This window comes from Phalacrocorax carbo, chromosome 21 (assembly GCF_963921805.1).
Source record: "Phalacrocorax carbo chromosome 21, bPhaCar2.1, whole genome shotgun sequence".
NCBI classification, from domain to species: Eukaryota; Metazoa; Chordata; class Aves; order Suliformes; family Phalacrocoracidae; genus Phalacrocorax; species Phalacrocorax carbo.
In genome coordinates this window covers 2,365,934-2,384,265 of record NC_087533.1, presented here as the reverse complement: position 1 = coordinate 2,384,265, position 18,332 = coordinate 2,365,934, and the positions used below count along the sequence as shown (strand labels likewise).

General features: G+C 50.5%; 1 protein-coding gene across 1 annotated transcript; it reads right to left on the bottom strand.

The window, feature by feature from the left end:
* Positions 1-5,502: 5,502 nt before the first annotated feature.
* Positions 5,503-9,899, bottom strand: LOC104045000 (transmembrane protein 45B). The gene is made up of 5 exons (XM_009504925.2): positions 9,702-9,899; positions 9,079-9,291; positions 7,908-8,092; positions 6,890-7,035; positions 5,503-6,140 (listed from the first exon to the last, which is right to left on the bottom strand). Exons 1-5 carry the CDS (start codon positions 9,883-9,885, stop codon positions 6,023-6,025), a joined length of 846 nt encoding a protein of 281 aa, XP_009503220.2. The 5' UTR covers positions 9,886-9,899; the 3' UTR covers positions 5,503-6,022.
* Between the last annotated feature and the right edge of the window lie 8,433 nt (positions 9,900-18,332).

Below are 18,332 nucleotides of genomic sequence, written 5' to 3'. Positions count from 1 at the left end.
TGGCCCTGTGTGGGGACTTGTTCTTGCTGACACAGGGGGATTGATGCTGCCAGGAGGACACAGGAGTATTCCCTACAAGCACCCATGGGTGCAGCCACCAGCCTGGCAGGCAGCATTGTAGGACAGCCAGCCTGTATGCAGAGGGCAAGCTCAGCACCTGGCCATGGGCATTTGGAGGGTCTTCTCTTTGTGCATCCTCCTCCATCCTTGCAATCCAGACACCTCTCTCTTGTGCCAACAGCCCTCACTCAACAGAAGAGCCGCAAGCTCCCTTTCCTGCCGATCCTCTGCCACGATGCAGCTCCAAAACACAGCAACCCACCCGAAAAAGAGCTAAAGCCACAGACTGCTGGCAGACTGCCTCCACCAGCGCCACTTCCACCAGCCGCATTGGTGACCACCACCACACTAAACCTTTGCCTTGCAGTGATGCGCTCTCCCCACATGCCTTCTTCCCAAGCTCAAGAAGCCACGTCCATCCCATGGCACAACTACTCGCAAACACAGGTAGAAGAGTTTACCTGCAACTCCTTGCCTGTCCTTCTCCCAGCTCCAGATGTGGCAGCAAGGAGCGGTTATTACTCAGAAGAGGCAGATAAAGGGAGAAGCCACCACGGGGAGGTGGCCCTCGGACAGGAAGTTTAGAGCTGAACATCCCGCAGGCCAGTTCAAAGCGCGCTGAGTCAACTGGCTTTCACAACCTGGGACACCTCGTGTCTGCTATTAAAAACAACAACAACAACAACAAAAAGTCTCCCAGAGTTTGCCACAAAAATCAGGATGAGCAGCCAATTCCCGTTCCCATGGCAACCACATGTATTCAATTATTATGTTGGTTTTTTTGGATGACGGGGGAAGGAGCCAAGAAAAGGCAAGGCTGCAGCATCACCTAGCACGGCCACACTCTGCTGGAAGGGCTCTGAAGTCTCAGAACTGCGCTGCCAGGTACACAATAACCCTTCTAGGGGGGTGTCTGGCCTTACAACAAGTGCCTGTAGGCGGGAGATGTTGGGCCAGGAGCCTCCAAACCAGAGCAGACCCCTTCCAAGATGCATCTCCCAGCCCACCGCAGCCAAGAGGGGAAGAACGATGGCCCTCTCTCCCCCAAAAGATGGGCTGGCAGGACCCAGGAGCCTGTTTCCACTCCTTTTCGCCTATCCAATGCTTGATGCTGCCCAATGCCAAACAGCCACAGCCACAGGCCACTACCGATCTGCTGCACGTCACATCGCCAATGGCTGCACGCCGGCAGCAGAGATGAGCAACGCAAGTGCCTCAGGGCAGATAAATACCATGGGCCACCCCAGCGTCCCCATCCCCCTCCAAAGCACTGAGCTGATGGTGCAAAAACACTCGGCGCTGCTCAGGAGGGCTGCCCGAGCCTCCCACCACCCGAGGACCACTAACAACCACTCAGTGCGTTCCCAACCCAGTATTTCTCCAGGTTACAACCACATGCACTTAATTCCTTGTGCAACCAAGAAAAACCCCAGCGGGTCTGCAGGATAAGCCATGCCTAACCCTGCCAAGAGCCACACACGTGAGCCAGCGCCCCAGGGAACCCCCGAGGCTGGAATAACATGGAAGCAAACCAGCCTGCACAACCCTCCCCAGGGTGATGGGCTGTTCTCCAGCCATAAAAGCCACCAAGCCATAGCCAGGAGCTCTTTTACACCCATTATCTCCATATCTGCAGTAGCAAGTAGGAGGAAGGAAGGAAAACAAGCAGCTGGTGGTGGTGCTGGCACGCAGCCGTGCCGTACGCCCAGCGCCACTCTCCTCCAACAGCATTCGGGGAGCAAGACGCGCTGCAGAGGGCTGAACACACATGCAAAGGGTCCCGTAACATCAGGGAAGCCCACAGCAGCCGAGGGGCTGCCATAAACACAGGCAGCTTCACCCAAGTGAAAGCTTCACGAGCTTGCTACCACACTAAGCCTAAGCACAGAGAGAAATGCAACCCCCATAGGAGCTCTTCCTTACAGATCTACCCCTAAAAATAAACCAGGAAAAAAAAACCCCATACCTTTCTTGCTGGGGAAAAAAGCAACAGCAGCAGGGACCTCTCTGCAGCAGAGTTTTCCTTTCTGCGACCAACCAGCTCGACCAACCCCTACCCCAAAAGGCAGCTTTGCACAAAGCTGCTCCCAAGCGGGACAAGCCAAGCCCTCGGAGAAAGTTGCAAAGCACGAGCTGGGAGGGCAGCAGCTGGAAGGAGAGGGGAGGAAACGAGGCCCAGCTGAAAGGTGTCTGCTCAGAGGCTGAAGGTGTCTTTTTCCATGGAGCTTAAAGGGCCAGCGAAGAGCAAAGCCTATAGAGAAAGGTTTCTATAAAAAGGGTAACTGGTATTAAAGTTCCTGCCAGTCAGACAAGGAAAAATGTTGTAGGTGCATGAAATGGTGGAGGAAAGGGGTTTTCCAGTCTTTTAAACCATCCCTATGATAAAAAACAAGGATGAAACGGTGCCAAGTGGTTGGGAACAAGAGGGGACACCCGGAGGAAGGGTGGCAAACCTCCCCCCCAGACCACAGAGCGGGTCACCCACGCGCCGTGCGTGCCAAATTCACTGCAGGCACAAATGGATGCAGCTCCGTTACGGTTCCTGAGCTGCAAACCACTGAGGTGTGGAGGAGTATTATGGGATTGTACCAGCACACGCCTGCCCTCCTCCTCCTCCCAGGGGGAGACCCGGGGGGGGGCAGATCCACGTCCAAACCGCTCCGGCCCCTCTAATGTTCTCAAGCTAAACCCTGAACTGAATTTTATCTCTTTTTTTTTTTTTTTTTCTCTTCTTTTTCTTTTTTCTCAGCTGTAACTGCAACATCCTCTCCCTGAAGGTTCATCATCAGCCTCGGTGCTAATGAAAAAATGTGATAATATTTGCCTACTTCCTGGGGGTGGTGGGAGGCACAATCTAATTAAAGGTTTGCCAGCAGCTCGAGCGCTGCAGATGGATGGTTGTTCGGGAAGTGCAAAGTATTATTATTATTATTATTATGACGAATGCTAACACCGGATTTCATAAACAGGCAACAGAGGAGGTGAAGCAGGTGGTATAAGCATAGGCAGGGCGTGTTCCGCTGCCTACACCATTGTTTCAGCCTTACATAAACGTGGCCGTGAAGGGTGGCCACGACAGATCCTATCTCTGCCCAAGGAATGAGTGGCTCATGGACGGGCTGTGCTAGGGCTCTTGATGGAGGGCTTGTCTTGCTAGCTGGAGGAAGAGGAGCTGCCAAGATATTTGGCTGCTCCGGGGGGTGTTACTGGGTTCCTTCGTAAGAGGAGGGTAGGTATTACCATCGGGAGGATCAGCAGCTCCTTCCTGCCTCGGATGAGCAGGTCACTTATTTCAGGAACACGGGCAGCCCCCACTCTTGATCCACACCGTCCGTCGTCAGGCTGCTGTTACACAAAACAAAAACCACCCCTGAGACATCGCCCAGGGCTTTATGGTCCTTCTAAAGCCAGCTGTGGATATGGCTACAAATACAGCCCGGGTCCACTCCAGCTGCACGGCCAATGGGTCCAGCACAAAGTTTCAAGACACTAGCTAAGAAATCAATTTATATGGTGAGAAACATAATCTGGGCCTACCGGTTGATATTAAGGTTGTGTTAAAAGCAATACTCGGTTGGGGACTGTCCTGATATATCTACCACATGAGAAATAACCGTGAGGATGGCTTGTGATTGCACCTCGCTATATAATAAATCACCTCTGGACCACTCACCGGGCACCAACAACCTTCATGCCCTTGTTTGGGTACCTAAGCTATTTACAAATGTGTTTTTTAGCTAAAACAAAAATCCCTAATTTTCATCCAGAAATGAACACCACCTGTATTTTGTTACTTAATCACAGGCTATATCTCTCCTCCTTCGCTGACCTTCATACCTCAGGAAAGAATGTGCTCCAGAGTTGGAAAACAAATTAGCAAGCGCCGTACGACAGTCCTGGGATGTTTGTAGGAGTGGGGAGTCAATGAGGCAGACAGAAACTATTCCAGACACCGGGTGCTACAGAGGGGAAAAGTGTTTTGTGGCCACATAGTGACAAGGGACGAAGAAAACCTGGAGGTGAAAGGAGATGGTGACTTGATTAAGAGCGGCAAAGAGGAATTAAATCAACCCTCTCCCACCTTCAAAAGCAAGGAGCGCTTTTAAAAACCAAGGTCAGCTTTAATCTGTGTGCCCTCGGGTGGAAATAACCTCTGACTTTTGGGGCTAGCGAGGAGGAGGGTGGCTGCAAGGTGACTGCAACCTCAGCCAGCCTGGAGCTTTGCCACCTGGTGCTGCCCTCATGTGGCTATTTAATGGGAATAGGGATGTTTGGTCTGTTTTCTAACAGAAAATAATTCAGGGCAGACTAGAAATAATTCAGAACACCACACAAGGCCCTTTTCCTGTTCAATTAAGCTGAATTCCGTCCTGCAGCACTCTAGGTAACTCAGCTTGTCACCTTGCAAATAGGTTTTTTTCAGTGCATTAGGAGGCGGCAGCCTGCAAAACGCTCTCCCCGGCTTGTGTCTCATTGTAGCAGCAAGAGGAATCCATGTAGTTTAGAAAAACTATTCCACTCGGCAGAAAAATCGTATCTGCAAAATGCTCGTCGCGTTTGGCAGTTACAACTCAGGAGACTTAATTGCACGGCGTTTATCAGATGGATTTACAGAGATGTATTGCTCTGCTGCTTAATTCTCTTCACACCGAGCCCGTTTGCACCTCCCGATATCCAGCCCCGCAAAATAAAGCAGCTCAGTGGTGGAAATACAAGAAGGCTGGCATTCAAGGAAAGCTAATTAGTCTTTACAGCACTGTTAATAAGCAATAAATCCAGGCTGTAGCTCCCTTAGTCTGCAACAAGCTCTTTGCACAAGAGGAAAGGGTGTTAGAAGACGAGCTCTGCCTTCCCTGGGTGTAAGCACACAGTCGCAGACGCTTGGATCTGCCCGTAGCTGCTTTTCTGTTCAGTCGTGAACATGAAGACAAAAATCAGCTGCCATCCATCCCCCCCGTTACGCAGCAGTGAGAAGGCTTCAGTGCAGAGCATCCTCCCAGCCCCAGGTTTTGAGACACGAACAGCTGCAATTCAGCTTGCGCCGGTGTTTATTTTTTATACATTTTTAGCCCCCGTACTGACTACTGGCACGTTTTTCTCCTCTCTAGGAGGTGAGATTTCCACTCACTTTTTGCAATAAATTAGCTGGCAAAGGCTGGCTAAAAACAAAACGTGTGCCTCTCTCATCTCACTTTCCAAGCTGAGGGGTTTATTTTCAATGGAAAACCGGGACGTTTTATGAATCCCTGCTGCTTAGCCATGTATCTTACAACCCTTCAGGCTTTACAGGTCTAAGGGATGGATTTGTCTAAGCTATTATTACGCACTCTATAATTTATCAGACTTAAATTTAAGGATATCGGCTCAGTGAGGACTTTTATTTCACATTTATTCACTCTTTCAGCATTTAAGTGAACAGGAAAACTATTAACAAAACCCCTCTTTAGTTCAAAACTTAGGTAATAAAATTTGTATTGTGCAAAATCAAGCCATGAGGTTGCAAATTTGACATTATCTCACATTCAGTGATCTTTTACTCTTCCTCCTTGGGATGATGCCTTGGTCCAGACGTACACGACCTCAAGCCCGGAGGTTTCTGTGACTTCAGTCATGGCAGGTCAAAGCCTCCAGGCGCTTGGAAAAGTCAGTTGGCCAAAGGATGCCCTCCTTCACTATGGAAACACACATGGGAACCCACAGGATGACGCAATCTCATCATGTTGAATTTCTGCACTTAATTTTGTTGCTAAAAATCACTGCAAACAGTGCTCATTTCAGAGACAGCAGTATTCAGGCACGGATGGAGGGCAGATATCACCCGTGTGTGCGACATGCTGCCCAGCAGCAGAATGGTGGCACATCTCTTTGCTCTTCCAAACATAAATATATAATTAGGTTTTAAATTTTTTTCCTTCTAGAAAACAGATTCTTCATGTATTTGGAGAGGGACATTGCACCCTCTTCACTCTTCATCAGATCCATTTAAGAAGGCGGCTTGGGAGCTCGTGTCACACTTTTGCTGCCGGACTCCGAGGCCGATGTAGGGCTCTCCGATGCCTCTCCTGCCCCTCTGGATGCAGCTGTAACACACAAGCAATAAATCACTGTTAGCAAAACCCCAAACTACTGCCACTCCCCAGACTGCTCAGGGGAGCAAAGTGCACTTGTAATGAATAGACGGGGAGAAATTATAATGAAGGTCCTAAAATGCTGGGGTTTGGGGGTTTTATTCTGTATAAAGTCTATCTGCTTGCATAGACTGGGCTGTCGCTTCTGCAGCCCATGTGTCAGCAAGCCGTGCAGCATCCCTGAGAGGTTCATAGGCTTTAGGAGCACCCCTGAAAGTGGGATCATGTCCCCTTCCTTGGAAAAGCCATGCCAGGGGCTGGCGATGGCTTAGCAGTCACACAGTGCTGTTGAACCTTGGTGACCGTCAACCGCTTCAAAAATCCTTGCAAGGGAGGGGACAGAGTGTCAGGCGGTCCTGGTAATGCTTTGATTTCTCTATTGAATTAAAGTTTGACTTCCAGCACCTTGTGCAGAGGAAAACAAGTGGTGCGAGTTCCAGGAGCAGCTTCGGGGGCTCGGTTATTTGACTTCTCTGCATTTAATGCCGTCCCTCTTGCTGACACTCTTTTTCATTCTGTGCACTCGACAAATAGCGCGCACGTTTGTCACCGTGCCCTAGAACGTGCAGCTGTCAAGGGCTGCTGATTCAGCTGTGACTTTGTCCTCCAGGATCGGCGGCATCACATCTGCATCTCGCTCCAGGCATCCCCATCCCTTTCTGCCCACCCCGCCCCTGCCCAAATTCACGCCCCAGCCGTACCAGTAAGTGAGAGTGTAGTTTATAGCCAGGATGGCCACAGCACCTGCCCAGTGCCAGAAGAAGCACATGGTGAGGAACATGATGTTGCTGTGGTCGTTCTCATCCCACATTTGGCCTCCCCACGGCTGGAACAGCACGACCCCGATCTGGGTGGAACAAACAATTTATTACCTTAGGGAAAAAAAAATATCAAGGTACTGAAGGCCTCCAGCACCCCTCTGTCCATCTCAGTTATCACTATGATCCACCTGGTGACCGAGGGGCTTGAGCCCTGACCGGGAGAGTGGGTTTTGCTGAGACAGTGCTGGCCTCGCTGAAGTCCAGCCTTGCAATGAGAGGCCACACAAAGCAAGTCTGGGCCTGCAGTCTCTCTTTCGCTGTACAATACCCAGACACAACCGTCCCTCTGCATTGCAGACTCCTAGCCATCCTTTAAAAACTCCATATTTAGTATTTTACAAGCTCAGCCCAGTTTTTCATCTCTGAATAAACTGTCTGAGTTAGCGCAGCAGGCCTGGGGCTGAGAAAGAGCTCACATTTCTTTTTGGCAGCCTGGTTTTGGGAGTGGTTATCTCTAGCTGATTTCTTTGCATCTCCAACTACTACCAAAGCAATCAGCTGACTGTATCTTTATTCAGCCATTTTATTGCTTGGTGGGGTTTGCATCTTTCCACTAAACCAGAGGGAGTGCTGCAGGGTGCATTAGACACATTAAGCAATTAGTACTTGGTTGTTAGATACTGTAAAATGTTGCTCGCTCGCCGAGAGCGCTCGCTTTTGCTGTTCCCCCCAGAGAAGCAATAAGCCAAGACAAACAGCTATTTCAGCAGGAGCAGTCATCAGAGATGACCTGCGATAAGTAAATTTTCATTCTGGGTTATGATCTATTTATGAAGAGAGCCTGGCAAAATTATCCTTCAGAGACGTGCGATTGATATGTGATGTACAGCTTCTTTTCCTCTTTTCCCGTTGCTCTCCTACCTCGGTGCTCTGCCCCACAAGAGAAGGCAGAACTGACCTGCCAGAACCACGTTCCTTGGACAATGGTGACACCGGCTCTGAACAGCTCCAGGACAATGTTGTGGCGGAGGAAGACCTCCAGCATGGTGCTGCAGGCTCCTGAAAAGATGGCGATGAGCAGCAGGGAGTGGATGTGCTGATCCAGCATGGGGCGGTGAAGGACGTGGTAGTAAAAGAGGCAACCTGCCAAAATACATACCATGCTTACAGTGGCATTAGCAATACCAGCCGTGACCGCAGAGCCCTGGTGGAGAAAATCACCTGCCCGGTTGGCAAACTGGGACAGGTCACCACGAAAACAAGGGACTCCACGTAGCACCATCCCTCTAGGTCTCCTGGCATCCCACCATCCCGGTAGCATGAGATGCCCAACCTTGGGGAAGGAGGATCTGAACAGAGGACAACAGAAGAGTGGTTTTCTTCCCGTGTCAGTGCCATCACCTCTTCAGATCACCCTCCCCTCGTAGCCAGGTTCCTGCTGCCTCCTGCTTTTCTATGGCTAAACTTCACCATTTTCTTGGGAGCTGGAAATGACAGGTTTCCTTTTCTCACATGCCAAACTGCCTGTTGAGCTGCTCCTGCTCCAAAAACCACTGGGATCAGGGAAGGGAAATAACAAGATATGTGCCTTCACTAAGGGGTTTTCTAGATAAGCAAGACCTTCATTTCCTAGAGTGTTTTCCCTGTGTGATCCAAAAGGGGTCTGAAATCCTGGCTCGTGACTTGCAAGACAGCCTGAAGACAAAATGATATTCATGATGCGCTGAAGCCAGAAGTAGTCACTTGAATTTGCCACGTGCAGTGCAAGCAGATGAGGGTGATGATGCCTGCAGTGCAATTAATGGCTCTCGGGGGGGAGCGCGGGGCACGCAAACAGCTCCGTAGATGTAAGATAAATGCGGCATCCGCCAGCCATTTATCATAACGAGGAAACTCAGCCTGCTGCTTTGTATCGCTGTCACCCCAGAAATCCCAAACCAGACGAAGCCAGGACCTATTGATGCCTGTATTTCCCATCTTGCTACAGACAGCCCTTCGATAATATATCACCTACAACGTGTCCTGTCTTCAGGGGTGTTCAGAGAAATATCGCAGTCTGGCAGATTTCGGTCCCTCTCTGACTCACCCTCCAACATCCCCCCCTGAATTAAGCACCATGTTCTACCAACCTTCAACGAACACAGCCAAGGACAGCGTGAGGCGATCCAGACCCCGCGGCACCACCTCGGAGACGTAGGTGAAGACGTCCACCACCCCGGAGAGGCCATAGAAGAGGTACATGGTGGTGTGCTGCCAGTTCATCAGCTTCACCCAGTCGTGGTTCTCCCCGCTGTAGAGGTACAAGTGTGGACCATCCGGGACGAACTGCTCTGCCAGCATCCCTGCACGGACACGCAAGAGCACGCCGTTTCCGATGGTTTATTTCATAATGACGGTTGATGCTACTCATTGCTGCGGGGGGGTTCTGAAGCAAGAGCTGATGGGTTTGCCTTAGAATCATAGAATCATAAAGGTTGGAAAAGACCTCTAGGATCATCAAGTCTGACCATAACGTAGGGAGAAAAGACTGGATATAGAAATCAGGCCTGCCCGTATGAATGGTAGCTCAGCTTTGGGAAGGGGTACAAGACTTGGTCTTTTTGCATCAAACTCTACTAGAGATCAAGATAAGATGAACATCAAGGATTCATCCTTCCACGTCTGGACCGGTTTCTTTGGAGTAAGGGCTCCAGGATGGTCATCACTACAGGCTGGGATGTTACCAGCATAGCTAGTAAAATATAACACTTACCTATTAGAGCAAAGATGATTTTGATTCCCCCTTCAATAGCATCCACACGCTGGAAACAATAATTCCTGTGGGATTTCTTATTTACTTTCTGGCTGAGATACTGCAGCGGGTATTTCACAGACCACCAGAGCCCAAAGAGCAGGAAGAAACTGCCTGGAAGTGCGTGACCCTTGAAGTTTGCCATCCTGACAACCTCCTCTGACTACAAGGCAAAGAAAAACAATGTCATTATACAACTTACGACAGTTATTTGACGTAATGTTGGGAAAAAAAAGGGATTTCCCTTTCAGGGAGGCCTGGAAAAGGTTTGACCAGGCACACAGGAATAGGAAGGAGCACTGGGAAACCCTCCAATGGTGAGAGGTGGGAACTTCAAGGACCTCTCTGAGGTCCTTGCCCCAAGACTAGGAAATACCTGAAAAAAACCAGATTCCAGACAAGTTTAGCAGAGGCCCCATATCTGCTGCAATCTCTGACACATCCCAGCCTGAACTTTGCATCCCCTGAGATCCCTCCCAGCAGTAGCTCCTGCTTTTCCTACCCTTCTACAGGTACGAGCGAGAGCATCCTCTGCAGACCAGGGCAAGGTGGGCTTTCTGGGACCAGGCAAGAGAGAAAATGCACAGGGAAAACAGTAAGGCCTTAGGGTAAACATCGGGGGTTTCTTTGGCTCCTTGAACAGCCACAGAAGTGGTGTGCTGTGTCCAAAAATTCTTTAAATTCCTGGAATTTTTTCAGCCCATGGAGTGGGGGGGAAAAAAACCCCGCCCCACATCTATTTTGCAAAGCCAAAGCATTTTGTTAAGAATATAGCTTCAAAAATACCCCAAAAGCTGCTGGAAACAAACCACTTTGGTTCTGGGCAAAGAAACCAACTCGCTCCCTGCATCACCGCCGCTTCCCACCCCTTCCTCTCTCTCCAGAGCATCACTAAGCCAGGGTTGGCACGGCGCAGAGCCCAGAGATCCCAGCCGAGCTGCCGGAGCCTCCGTGCCCCTTCGTGCCGGAGTGCACGCGTGCATGGTTTGTAGGAGAGCCAGGGGACCCGTTTCCTAGGAGAATTACAGCAATTAAAACCCAGCCGGCTCCTGTTTGCCATTTGCTGGTTTGCTTAATTAGGTGGAGAAACGATTAGCTCTTTGATGTGGGCTCGAGCATATGTTCTGGGGCCTGCCTTGGCGGGATCGCAGGTCGGTTGTGTCAGGCTGGTCAATTAGGATGTTTTTAATTGATGGCAAAGGCCGCGCTGCTGATGCCCAGGACTTCCTTCTCCATTTAGTAATCCTTCTCTCTGTGCTGAGCGGGTCTTAAAAGCCGGACAGAAACCAGCTCTCTCGTGGCGCGGATGCCATCCATCCACGTAGACGGGGCTGCATAGTTTGGTGCTGGACCTGACCCTCCCTTCCCATACGCCCATGACCTGGTTATCCTTAAACCGCCTTCCCCAGCTGCATTTTGGGCTTCAGCCCCCACTCGCTGGGAATATAAACCCCAAAATGCTCTGATTCTGCTCTTGCTGGCCTTCTGCATAAAGGACAATTTGGGCGTGAGGTTGAACACGGCTTGCTGCTGCTGCCAGCCTTCGAAAGGGGAGAACGGCTGCTTTGGCTTTATTAATAGCTGATTTCAGGGCAATTTGTCCCAGGGACACCTTGTTTCGCCCCATCAAGTCCATGCCCCCGGAGCTTGGCTGTGTGCAGATGCCATCTCCCAGAGGCAGCTGTCCCCAGGCAGGAAAATCCACTGGGTTAGATCAGACCTGCTAAAGCCCTGTAGCCAACCTGCCCAATCTGAACCGGTTTAACCAAACCAGCTAACCCAGCACCTCGAGGTAAGCAAACATTGCCTCCTCGTGCAAACACCTCCCAGGTGCACGCAGCTACAGGCAGCAGCAGACACGTCCTTGCAGCTTACGCCAGAGGCTGGTCCCGCAGTCCTGCCTCCACCAAACACCTACGAGCTATCGTGGTGGGTTTCATGCAAACAAATTTAGGAGGGGATTTAATCCAAGGGTGGAAAAGCTGTGCATGGAAATATTTTCTACCGTATTGGCTAGCAGCTTCGCAGGCAGCTGTTGGCAGCACTGCACAGCTCTGCCTTTTTTCATGACTTGAAAGGAGAGATTTATTGACATTGGGTGCATTGGGTAATTAAACACAAAATCAAAGCAAGGCGCCAATTACCAGCGATGCTGGCACAGTCCAGTGGGTTAATACAATAGTCTCTTTACTCCTTTGAAGGAGACAACTGGGGAATCAGAGCATCCACCTGTATCCCTGTGATGAAGGGAGCAGCGTACCTGACCCAGGGAGACGGCTGAAAAATCTGTGTTTTCTGGGTGAGCAGAATATCCCACCACATACATGTAACGGTGTAACATCAGGATAATGACTGGAAGCAGAGCCAGACCGATCCTGGAACACCACAAGAAGTACTGCAGCCATATCATGCCGTATTAATGCTATAATTATAACACTACCACAGCAATATGCAGTCAAATATATAACTCCATGACCTAGCTCCAGCAGTTATGTTTTAAAGGCAGATATTTAATGGGACCTGATGATTTCCCACGAGACCGATGCAGTCAAAATGGGATGACCTAAAGGATACACTGATCAATGAAATCAGGGAAAATAAACGTCACTTAAAGGGAGTACACACAACCTGGCTGGGTGGCACGTCCACCTTACAGCGCTTACGTGCGACGGGGTGAGTGCAGCAGGGATTGCTTCGGGGTTGCTGCCGTCCGTACCTGCCCGATCGCTCGCTAGCAGGAAGCAGGGTGGCTTATCTGGGACGCATGACCAGCAAAACTATTTCTCCTGCTTCTCTTCCTCCTCTGAAAACACGCAAAAACTGAGCACAGGGGGGAAAAAAAACCCCACCCAATTATGTTTTCAGCTGTGAGCACCCTGGAGCAAACAGCTCTTGTTCATCCCTACAGCTCCAAAAGCCAGTGAGGCTTTGCCTGCCATCAGCCACACTGGGGAAAAGAAAAAGCTGAAGGTCCAGCTGATGTTGGGGTTGGTAGCAACAACCACCATTACAGGGCATCCCTGCAAAGCCTGATTTTGTCCTGTTCCCCCGTTGTCTAACCTGCGTGTTTGATAACACACCCATGTCCCTGCTGGCTTCTAATTAACGCACTTTGCCCCCTGTTTATTACAACACCATGAGCTGCACCGGCTTAATGATTTACTGTTTCATCTGCTCTTATCACCTCCCAAAGGAGCTGGTTTCTTCTTGGTTTATAGCTAATGCACCTAACCTCCCGGGAAGGCGTCTGGAGCTGCAGGGAGGATGGCGAAGAGCCCAGCTAGGCTTTTGCCTCCTCTTGCCCTACCCTGGCAGCCACGGATGTCTCTTTTCAGCCAAACCCTGGGCCCTTTGAGCTCTCCAAAGGTCTCATTTGCTTTACTGAGGGTTTGTTTTTGTAAAGTTTTTATTATTGCATCAATAACACCTCAGTCAGAGCATCACTTCCATTTTCCCCAGCTTGGAAAGTACAGTCTAAAGTTCGCCGTCGGAAACAGGTTGCAGCCATCACCCCTGCAGTTAACTTCGCCCTTCGCCCTCCGCAAATCAGGCAGTTCAGACGCACCAGAGCTGGTTTGCTCTCCGCGGGACCTGCTGCCTGGCTCTCGGAGCGTCTGCGGGTGACAGGGCCGGTCCCGAGGGAAAGGCTGACTCAGTGAAGAAGGGAAATGTCCTGGCTTGCAAAAACACAAAAGGCTGAGCTCAGGCTGAGCTGGGGAATGCCACTGCCTGCAGTACGCGAGGCGCATATCTGGAAATAAGGAGGCTATTTCCAGCCTTCTCGAGGTGGTTCGGGTCTCCTCGTGCTGAATCTGAGACTGCAGGAGAGCATCAAAGCCAGACCTACAGACTGACAGCAGCTGAGGTGCTTCGACCAAAAACGCATCCTCCAGCAGCCCGTTTCCTCCCCCGTATGCTCCTGGTGTGCATCACATCTTCCTCTGAGCACAACATAACCAGCCCCGCAGCCCAAAGGCTCCACCAGTGATTCAAAAAGGCTGGGAGGGAAGGCAGTGGCCCAGCGACGGGGTGACTGGCGGAGAAGACATGGAAGTGAGATAATTGCACCTCCATGGACGGAAAGATGGCAAAGGAGATGCCCAGGCGGTGTCAGGGGTGGCATCTCCTACAAATATAAGCTCTCCTGTTGCCCGCTGCCTGCCGGCACTGCCTCTCTCCATTACCAGCACTGTCTTATTTGTCTGCAGAGGCACTTCTAATCATAGCAGCACTTCCATTAGCTCCCCTAGGAGTTGGATCCCTAATGCATTAATGTCAGACTAAAACCCCACTCTGAACCATTTCATCCCATTATTGTCAGTTTTTCTTCTATCCCTGTCTCCATCTGCTCTGGGGAGGGTTAATGACGACACCGAGCAATCATGTTATTTGTTACTAATATTCGTGAGCCCAACCGCATCTGCAAAACCAGGAAAGCAACTTTTCTGCCTCTAAAGGATCCTTAGGGGTTTTAGTCTTAGGTTAAAAATTACCATAATCATTGCAGCCTATTAGGCTCAATTGCTGGGGAATATCTGGAGGACCATCAGGTACGGCGGCTGCTGATAGACACATGAGATAGACTGAGCTAATCCTAAAATAAAGGCCCGCTGCGATGGAGAAATTCAGTGTGGAAGTTCAAACTGGGATGAAAGCTTCAAATTCGGGACGCTGGACCTGAGGTCTATTTAATAGACACAATGGACTCACCTGAAAAGAGGCACTGGGCGGGAGAGAGGTGATGGAGAGCTGATATTGCTCTCTGCCTGCTACAGCTCTTCCTTACTCTGCCTCTTTTTGCCTTCTTTCTTACAGGTCCCTGCTTTGCACTCTCCATCCCCACCCCTGCGCTGAGCCTGGCCACCAGGGAAGCAGCAAGAAGCATCTCCGAGTTACAGCCCAGCAGAGAAAGCTGAGAAATAAAACAAATTAGCCAAAGCCATCTTAATTACAGGGGCTCGGAGCAGGCGCTTCGTCATCCCTTTGCTTCTCTTTACGACCTGCATTTGTTTATTTGTGGCTTTAAGGCAGCGAGGTCTGACTTTAAAAATGATCTGTTTTGGGAAATGCATGTTACCTTCTTAAAAGCCATTTTTCTTTGCCTCTGAATGATGCCTAAGAGTTGAAAGTGTTTTTAACCAACACGGTGGTTGCCATGGGACTCGGCGAGCCAAGGTCCGTGCACTGAACGGCCTGCCCAGCTCCGCGATGTGCGATGGTGGAATAGCCCTGACGCCACCAGCCCCTACTACCTCACAAGTACCCGCACAAAGCAGTGACTCAAAACCAGCGCTACCGCCACCGGCAATGCCGCAAAAATCGGTATTTTCTGAAAATGAAATGATTGCTCGCCCTAAAATTGTCGCGACTGCCCCTCATTGCGACGCAGGCTAAGCGTTCCTCCCAGCTGCCTTTGACATTCCTCAGAGAAAACTGTCCAAGACAAGCTACTAAAGAAACCGTTTCCATTGCAATACGGCCCAGATATATCCAGTTATTCACCTTAAACACATAGACCTAAGCCTGTTGACTAATGCAGATGCATCTGAATTTATTAGATGGCTGTGGCTGCCCAACACAAGCACCCTGTGCCTTGGTGATTGCACCCTGTGCTGCAAAAGCGAGATGTTACTAGTTTTTTAATGACAAACTGGTAGGAAGAAGGAAGAAACCTTTCCCCAGCAGTGCCCGGCTAAGGGAGGCACGCCATCCCTCGAGCAGGGCAGTCCCCCAGGCTCTGGTTTTCCTCCAAATCTGCATGTTTTGGGGCACTAAAAGGGACTTTTCTGGGCAATTCTGTAGGTAAAGGAGGGTGGGGAGAGAGTTTCTGGATCAGTGCACACAGCAGCAATTTCGGTCTAGCTGTTAGGCAAAGCTTTTGCATTTAGTTGGGCTGGGAGTGGAGCAGGGAGCCAGCGAGGGCTTCCTGCAGGCAGCCCAGCAAGGGGCTCAGGGGGCTTGGGGAGGGACCCCTCGCCCCCAGGCTGCCCCGCTCTCACCTCTGCCTGCTCTCAGGCCCCACGCATCGTGTTTATTTTTCAACTTCCTCCTTGGAAAATGTTGCTGCCCGTTCGCTGGGCTGCCCCGTCGTGTCCCACCGCCGCAGCCCAGCCTGGCAGGGGCAGCAGCAAACCCTCCTCTGCCCCATCCCGCTGGGACGCCGGGGCGGTGGGACACCCCGGCAGGCCGAGGAGGGCAGAGCGCACACCTCCCCGTGTCCCCCCCACTTCGCTTTCCCACGGGGAGTGGGTCCAAGCTCGCCCACCCCAACCCCTCTCCTCCCTCCCTATGAGGCTGAACCAGATGCCAAACTGAGGGGTCCCCCCATCCCTCCCGCCCAAAACGGGGGGGCAGGTGGGGTCCCTTTCTCTCCCAGCTATGGGGGGGGTGACTTCCACAGCTTGGGGTGACTTTCCGCCCTCCTCCCCAGCTCCTTCCCAACACAAAGCCCCCTCCCCACACCAGCCCCAGCCAGCGGAGCCTTACCTGCCCCGGTGATCCCAGTGATCCCGCTGCCGCACCTGCGCCCAGGTGAGCCGTGCTCCTCCCCTGCCTGCGGCACCTGCCTCCTCCCTGCCAGCCCCAGGTGCTCCCAGCCTCCCCCAAACCCCGGCCGGAGGGGAGAGGTGACCCAGGACACCTTAAAAAAACCCCACCCCTGGGCACACCGGGTGCTTTATTTTGCAGTTTTCTCCCCCAAAGACTTATCTGCGACTTCCTGACTTGAAAAACTGGCTGTCTCAAGGCTTTTCCCCCAGATCTTTATTTTCTCACATTTCACTGCAATGATCGAATTTCCTCGATAGGACTCCCCCATCTCCCACCTCTTGCAGGGATGGGGGGGGCTGCCTGGGGCATTACCCCCCCCCCAAGCTCCCCGCACCCCTCGGCACAGCCCCGGCCACGAAACACTGCAGAACAGATTAATTTCTTTGAAGCACTTCATTTTCTGTTCTTCCCAGGTCATGACGGATGCTCCTCCGGGGATCCCCACTCATAACCCATATTTCAACTCCGAATGCAATTTTCTGACCAGGCCTCCTATAAAGCATAGTTTATTCTTAATAATACTTTCCACTTTCATCTCCAGCCCTGCAAGTGCTTTACAAATGTTAAATAATTAACCCCCACGACGCCCTTGGGAGAGAGGTAAGCATTATTATCGCTATTTGTAAGGGAAGCACTGACAGAGCCTTCTGTGCAATAGCCCCGGGTTTAACTCACTTTTACAGAGCAGCATAGGTACTTACATCACTGAGAGCAAATACACCTGCCGCAGGGAATTTGTAGTGAGAAAGCTGAATTTTAATGTTTTAAATATATCCACCCAGTTTTATAAATGACTTCATGGTTAGAAGCGCGGGCTGGCAATGTCTGGTCTTTTTTTATTATTATGATTTTGATTTATTAAAATCAAATCTATTCCCTCACCCTGTCCCGTGATGTTGTTTAAACAGGTGACTTCTTGTAAAAATAATTATCCATTAATTCATCCTTTCTCACCGCTCAGAGAGGTGGGCGCCGCTGGAAGGGAGGAAGCATCCCGCAGGCATCCTCTCGCCACTGATTTTATCAGTGGTGGGGTTGGATGCCCAAACCGTGCGTGTTTTTTCAGGTGGGGCGATTCAAATTTTCCAGAGGCAAAAGCCAAGCTGCAGGCATTTCTTTGCTCTTTTTAGGCAGTTCCTCCATTAAACTGTTTCATGAATGTCCGAGGAGCTTGCTGTCATTTTAATGCATGTCTCGCAAGCCCTGGAATAAATCAGAATAAATTAGGGTGCTGAAGGCACATGGGAGGCTTTACCCCCAAAAAAACCTACACCTGAAACTAAGGTTGAGAAATAAATGGGAGGAAAACAAGTGGTGAGATGGAGGGCCTGGAAACATGAAGAATTATTTAACTGGGGAGTTGCTGCCTCTCTGCTCAAGCTCATGAAATAAAAACCAGGGGATGTCCCAAAACAACACCAAAAATGCCATGCAAAAATCTGACTCATTAGCGATGAAGTTGCTGGACCTGGTACATAAAGCCCACAGCTCCTCTCATCTTGAAAGGCTGAATTTAGCTGAAACCTAAACCTTTAGCTAAACCTGACTCTGAAATGGAAATTTGCCCCTGTGTCATGTTGGCGTTCCTTGGCTACCAGGAAATTTGCAGCATCAAATATTTGCGGAATGAAACCACGGGGTAGGGGTGGATCTTACTACAAGGAAACAAATAACCTCTCCATGTGTAAAGACCATCCCTGAGCTGAAGGATGAACAGAATCCAACCTCAGTGAAACTTCTCATTCCCACGTGGTCCAGAGCAACCATTTCCCAATAAAACACATTAAAAAAAAAAATATCTCTAATTTATCTTTTCACCGGGGCTCAGCCACCCCTTAAAACCCTCATAGTTCCTTAAATGGCCTTGAAATCACATGTAAAGACTGTAACTCACCTGACCTCTCACCAGCCACGGGCACTGGGCTACCACTGGAGCTGGGAGTCCCGGTCACCACGCTGGACCACACACCCAGCCAAAAATAACCCCAGGGCTCAAGTCCCGATTAGCAGCTTTTCCAAAGCTTGTTGCCTTCACATGAAATC

Bases quoted from the DNA above. Each gene is read 5' to 3' on its own strand.
- LOC104045000 (XM_009504925.2), bottom strand. From the start codon at position 9,885: ATGGCAAACTTCAAGGGTCACGCACTTCCAGGCAGTTTCTTCCTGCTC. The intron at 9,292-9,701 runs GTAAGTGTTATA...GTGTCCGTGCAG, and splicing joins AATCATCTTTGCTCTAATAG to GGATGCTGGCAGAGCAGTTC. The intron at 6,141-6,889 runs GTACGGCTGGGG...TGTGTGTTACAG, and splicing joins AACTACACTCTCACTTACTG to CTGCATCCAGAGGGGCAGGA.